Source organism: Tenrec ecaudatus, chromosome 6 (assembly GCF_050624435.1).
Source record: "Tenrec ecaudatus isolate mTenEca1 chromosome 6, mTenEca1.hap1, whole genome shotgun sequence".
NCBI lineage: Eukaryota > Metazoa > Chordata > Mammalia > Afrosoricida > Tenrecidae > Tenrec > Tenrec ecaudatus.
In genome coordinates, this window is record NC_134535.1 from 31,524,827 (window position 1) to 31,531,532 (window position 6,706).

The following is a 6,706-nucleotide window of genomic DNA, read 5'->3' on the forward strand; positions in this document are numbered from 1 at the left end:
GAGACAATAGAAAAACTCAATCTCATCAGCCAAATCAAGACTAGGAGCCAACTATGGAACAGATGATCAGTTTCTCATATGAAAATTTAGGACGAGGCTGAAGAAAATGTAAGTCCGTAAAAGTCAAAATACAATCTTGAGATATCCCACTTGAATTTAGAGAAAATCCCCAAACAGATTTGACACGAACGACAGAAGACCAGATGAGATGCAGAAAGACATCAAGAACAACATCTACTGAGAGCGGGACATCCGGCTTCTGGACGCGTACGGTCGAGTGGCGCGCAACGGGAGCGTGAATTCACGATGGCTGATGTTGAGAAGGGCAAGAAGATTTTTGTTCAGAAGTGTGCCCAGTGCCACACTGTGGAAAAGGGGGGCAAACACAAGACTGGGCCAAACCTCCATGGTTTGTTTGGGAGGAAGACTGGCCAAGCCCCTGGATTCAGTTACACAGATGCCAATAAGACCAAAGGTATCACCTGGGGAGAGGAGACACTGATGGAGTATTTGGAGAATCCCAAGAAGTACATCCCCGGAACAAAAATGATCTTTGCCGGCATTAAGAAGAAGGGAGAAAGGGAAGAATTGATAGCTTATCTCAAAAAAGCTACTAATGAGTAATAGTTGGCCACTGCCTTATTTATTATAAAATAGGAATGTCTTGTGACCTTTTTTTAACATGTACCATATTTAAATTGATCTCATATACCAGAAATCAGATCATGAATGACTGATAAGGATATTTTGTTTAGACAGTCTTATTAAAGATTGGCTGTGGTTAAATGACTAAAAAAAAAAAAAAAAAAAGAACATCATCTACTAAGAAAGGAATCACCGAAGCAGACGTCAGAAGAGACTCTGAAACTCGCTCCTGAATGTAGAGTAGCTAAAGAGCACGGGAAATGCTGAAGTAATAAAAGAGTTGAACAGAAGTTCCAAAGGGTGGTTGAACAGAAGACGAAGCATGATAATGAAATGCACAAAACCTGGAGTCAGAAGGGTATGCTCAGCATTTCTCAAGCTAAAAGAACTGTAGAAAAATATTAAGCCTCGGGTTGCAATGTGAACTATTCAGGAAGCATCAGAAGAAGATGGAAGGCGTCCTCATAGCGACCATACTGAAAAGAATTGGTCAATATCCAAGATTTCTAGGCACTCTGTAATCAAGAGCCAATGGTATTGGAGGAAGAAATCCAAACTACAAGTAGGCCTGTGAATTGAAATGCCAATGAAGTGTTTTCACAGTCTGATGCAGCATTGGAAGCACTCACTAGTCTATGAGGGGTTACCACCCCCCCACCACCAAAAAGAAATGGAATGTTTTTCAAAGCTATGTATTTAATTTTTTACCAAACAATGTTATTACCGTCAAAATACTCTCCATCACACTTACTACATTTGTCGAATCTGTGATTCCATTCTTGGAAGCACTTTTGAAATCATCTCTTTAGAAAACTGACAGCACCTCCCTCGTTTTTTATTTGGTTTTTTTCTAAGTTGTCAAATTGCTGTCCTTTCATGTCCCTTTTCATTCTCAGAAACAAAAAGAAGTTGCATGGAGCGAGGTCAGGTGAGTAAGGTGCATTAGGGCAAGAAAGCATGCTAGTTTTTTGCCCAAAACTGGCACACTGAGATGGCTGTGTGAACAATTGCATTGTCATGGTGGCAAAACCAGTCCCCTATCGGCCACACATCAGACATTATGTTGTTGCACACTGTTACACAATCTTTAGAGAACCTCGAAATAGAAAGCTTGATGAACAGGCTAGCCTGGTGGAATGGACTCCAAATGCACTATCTTTGTTTCCCTTGATGAGCTTTGGGGTGTGGGGAGGTAAAGATGGCTTAGTTGATGTTTGCTTTCAGGGTATAGAAACAGCATGTCTGGTCTCCATAAAGGCCTTGGGGGAAAAAACTAGGTTGCTTTGTTCTTTCCAAGCACGGCATGTTTCCACTGACACTCTTTCCCCGGTCAATCAAAGCCTGAGGCACAAATTTCACAGTGACTCTTCGCATTCCCAAATCTTCTGTTAAACTTCGCTCCAACATAGTCCAGATAACTTCCTCGTCTCTTCAATGGTCCATCATCAGTCTTGGAGCACCAGTGCGTGAATTGTGTCGACATCTTCATCCATCAGGGAAGTTGACAGACATCCAGAATGAGGTTTATCATCAATCGACATCTCACCTTTTTTGAAAGGGGAAAACCACTCATTTGCTTGAGTTTTTCCCATAGTTTTTCCCTATCCTTGTAAGCTGTGTTCAACATAACAACGGTTTCTGCAGCATTTTTTTCTGAGCAGGAAACAAAATTTGACAGCTGCATGCTGTTCTTTGAAACCAGCTATCACAAAAACTGAGGTCTGAGCAAAACTGGTTTTAAAAAAAAAATTCACTGTGACCAGAGAGAACCTTCCCAGGTAATGCCACTGGGAGCACGAACTCAGAGAGAATTGCTCGATGCTCGCCTAGTGGGAAACATGCTTTCTATGAAAGCTCTGCCCAGCAAAGCTTTCTCCTGTAGGGGGTGGAGGGTACCCCCTTGGATGCCCAAAATATTGTAAAATATCCCTGGTCAGCCAATTAAAAGAAATCTATGCTTGTCCTAGTTCCAAAGGAAGATGGATGCCAAAATTATTCAGCAATATCACTGATGTCTCATGCAAGTAAAATTTTGTTGAAAATAATTCAAAAACGGTTGCGGCAGCACACGGGGCACAGACAGAAGTTTAGGTCAGATTCGGAAGAAGATTTGAAGTGAAGGATATCACTGTTAGTATTAGATGGATAACAGCGGGAAGCAGAGATTACCAGAAAGGTGTTTGACGATGCAAAGGTATCCCGACTATGCTAATCAGGACAGACTATGAACAACACTGTGAGGAATGGGAATTCCAAAACTCTTAATCATGCTTACTTGGAGCCTATGTCTAGACCCAACAGGCAAATAAAGCAAAGGGATACTCAGTGGTTTAAAATCAGGAAATATGTGTATCAGAGTTGTATCCTATCACCACACTGATTCAAACTGCATGCTAAATGAATAATAAAAGAACTTGGACTATAAGAGGAAGAATATGGCACCAGGGTTGGAAGAATGCTCTTGACAACCTGTGATATGCAGCTGACACAACATTGCTTGTTGAAAGTAGACTTGAGATACTTGCTGATGAACATCAGAGACTGCACCTTTCAGTATAAATTATTAATGAAATGTAAAGAACTCTAAAAGCCTCACAATTTGACCAATAGACTTAATGATAAACAGACAAAGATTATAAAGTTGTAAAAGATTCTATTTTACTTGGATCTACAATCAGTGCTCCAGTAGAATAGTAGATTGTGTGTTGAGCGACTGATTTCAAGGTCTGCAGTTCAAACCCACCAGCTACTCCATGGAAGATGAGAAAGAATTGATGGTAGTGAGCTTGGTTTTTCAGTTTTGTAGAGTTCTGGCAGGGAGCCTTAGTGGTACCGGAGGTTAAGTGTTGGACTGTTAGCCTCAAAGTCACTAGATCAACGACCACAGACTTCAGTAGGGGTTACTTAACATAAAGAAAATGAAAATCCCCACAACTGAGACAATGAGCCACATCATGATAAACAGAGAAAAGATAGAAGTTTCAAGGATTTTATTTGTACTTGGATCCATAATCAGTACCTTAAATAAGCAGTGGTCAAAAGCAAGGAATGGGGGAGCTAACAACAATGAGTATGTTAAAGAAGACAACATTCTGAAATTGATTTTGGCGCTCTTCTTAATAGAAGAACTATTAAATTGTATGATAGGTGAATTACATGCCAATAAGACTATTAATAAAATCACACACAAGTAATGTGTTGCATTACCTAAGTCTGCTACCTAAAAAAAGGCAAAGATGTCATTTTGGTGACTGAGGTGCACCTGACCATGCTATTTTCAATGGCCTCATATGCATATGAAAATTGGATAATGAGTAAGGAAGACCAAAGAATTGAGGCAATATAGATACCGTGCTGGCAAGAATATTGCGTATACCATGGACTACAATTATGAAGATGGTGCAGAGCCAGACGATGTTTTAGTCCACTGTCATGCTGTGTCGGAACAGACTTGACAGCACCTAACAACAACACCAGAAGAACAAACCATCTGTTTTAGAAGTACAGCCAAGTACTGCTTAGAAAGGAGGTTGATGACACTTCATCTCATGTACTTTGGTCCTGTTCTAAAGAGGGGCAGCTCCTTGAAGGGCATCATGCTTGGTGGAGCAGAAATGCAGCCATAGAAGAATTCCCTCCAAGAGACTGATTAACACAGTAGCTACAGCAATGGGCTCAAGCAGAGCAATGAAGCGAGGCTAGCTAGGGACTGGAGAGTGGTTGTTCTGTCCTACAGTATGTTGGCAGTTCTGACAGCAGTTCACTCGGAGTCAGAATTGATTGAACAGCAACCAACCCCATCCAAAGTAGACAGCCACATCTCTCTCCCACAGAACAGTTGGGGAGTCACATCACTGGCCTCCAGTTAACAGCCAAGAGCTTAACCATGATGCTACACCAAAAGGGTTCCCAGACCCGAAAAGATGAGAGGGTTAGGCGCCCCTATGGGAAGTTGTATCCTGTGCTAGAGAGTCGCTCTGAATCAGAACCGACTCAAAGGCATACAAGGGCCCACTGAGGGCAAACTTGAAGAGCACTTCTAGCTCCAGATGATAGTGTCCGTCTCAGCTGGACTCTTATCCCTCTTCTTTCTTCCCTGTCCTGTCATGGGTTTCGCCCCCAAGCAGCATCCTGCAAGCTGAACTCTGTATCAGAGTTTGCTGTCTGAGGAATCTGCCCTAACTAGCAATAATGCAAGTGCATTGCCAGTGGAAAGTTCACAAAATGATCGTACATCTTTAATCATTTCTTACTACTCTTAATTATCATAAACTATAGTTATAGCAAACAAGTTATGTCATTCTGGGTCTTGGTCCATACACTCTGAGAGCCTGTGAGTTAGAGAGATGATTACCATGGAAAAGCCGTGCACCCCACCACCCTTCATTTGGTTGGTTTTGCTAGTGAGGGTATAAGCAACAACGCATGCCCCGTGTCTACTGGTTTCCCACTGACTCCCTTCTTTAAGCTGCCAAGCCATTCGCACCATCCTTTTCTAAGTTGTTCGTTCCCCATTAACATAAACCCCCTTCCCCTGAAGTTCCTAACTCATCTTTCAGGTTGCTGTTGTCAACTCAGTTCCATAGAGATGGTTCTTAAAAGAGTCTAGTCCTCCACATTTTTCACTTGTTATGCTAAATTATTATTTGATTCTAAGAAAACTGCAGGGAAGTTTTCAGAAGGGTTGGGTTCAACTTTTAAAAGTTAGTTAACTTTCCTCTAGGTCCTAAATGCTTCCTTCCCCCGCCCCCCCTATCATAATCCAAATTCTACCTTACAAATCCAGCTAGACCAGAGCATGTACACAGGTACAGATAGGAGCTGGAAACACAGGGAATCCAGGACAGATGATCCCTTCAGGACCAGTGGTGAGAGTGGTGATACCAGGAGGGTGGAGGGAAGGTTGGGTAGAAAGTGGGAACTGATTATAAGAATCTACATATAACCTCCTCCCTGGGGGACAGAAAACAGAAAAGTGGGTGAAGGGAGACAAATTTTCTTGCAAGCAGCTATCCAAGTCATGACCATTGGTCTTTAATTACCTAAAGCAATACAAAAAGAAGGAAAATCAGGAACAAAAGGAGGGTGTGGACTGTGTCACTAATTGCTCCAAGAATTACTGCCTCCTTTGCCATAAACCCGCAGGAGAAAGACAGGACTTTTCTTCTAAAGAGCTACAGCCTCAGAAACCCACAGGTCAGTTCTATCCTGTCCTGTAGGGTAGGTTTGAGTCCACATTGACTTGATGATAGTGGTGCCCAGCCACCATAACTGACCCTATTGATCAAAGATTCCAAAGAAGAATCCTGATCAAAAGGGGTAAAACGTAGAACAGAATTCAAATTCTGATGGACTTCAGACTTTCTGGAACCAAGGAGGCTGGACAAATCCCTGAAACTGTGGCTCTTAGATAACTTATTTTTTAATCAATATTTTTTTAGCTGACTTAAAAATTTTTATTTAACTTATTTTTATTTTTTAAATCACTTTATTAGGGGCTCGTACAACTCTTATCACAATCCATGCATACATCTATTGTGTCAAGCACATTTGTACATATGTTGCCATCATCGTTTTCAAAGCATTTTCTTTATAGTTGAGCCCTTGGTATTAGCTTCTCATTTTTCCCCCTCCCTCATCCTCCCTCCCTCCCCCATGAACCCTTGATAATTTAGAAATTATTATTATTTTTTCATGTCTTGCACTGTCCAATGTCTCCCTTTACCCCCTTGTCTGTTGTCCATCCCCCTGGAAAGGGGTTATAGGTAGGTCATTGTGATTGGTTTCCCCTTTTCCCCTGCACCTTCCCCTTCCCCTCCTGGTATGGCTACTCTCAATAATGGTTCTGAGGGGTTTGTCTGTCCCGTATTCCCTGGGTTTCCAGTTCCTATCTGTATCCATGTACATGCTCTGGTCTAGCCAGATTTGTAAGGTATAATTGGGGTCATGGTCGGGTGGGGAGCTGTGTATTTTATCAGTGCTATACTGCACCCTGACTGGCCCGTCTTCTCTCCACAACCTTTCTGTAAAGGGGTGTCCAATTGCTTACAGATTGACTTTG

At 41.9% G+C, this 6,706-nt stretch overlaps 1 protein-coding gene across 1 annotated transcript; it reads left to right on the top strand.

The window, feature by feature from the left end:
• Positions 1-248: 248 nt before the first annotated feature.
• On the top strand, positions 249-813 carry LOC142450766 (cytochrome c). The gene has a single exon (XM_075552723.1). It carries the CDS (start codon positions 307-309, stop codon positions 622-624), a length of 318 nt encoding a protein of 105 aa, XP_075408838.1. The 5' UTR covers positions 249-306; the 3' UTR covers positions 625-813.
• Positions 814-6,706: the final 5,893 nt, after the last annotated feature.

Excerpts from the sequence above, each read along its gene's own strand:
- LOC142450766 (XM_075552723.1), top strand. The coding sequence starts at position 307 with ATGGCTGATGTTGAGAAGGGCAAGAAGATTTTTGTTCAGAAGTGTGCC.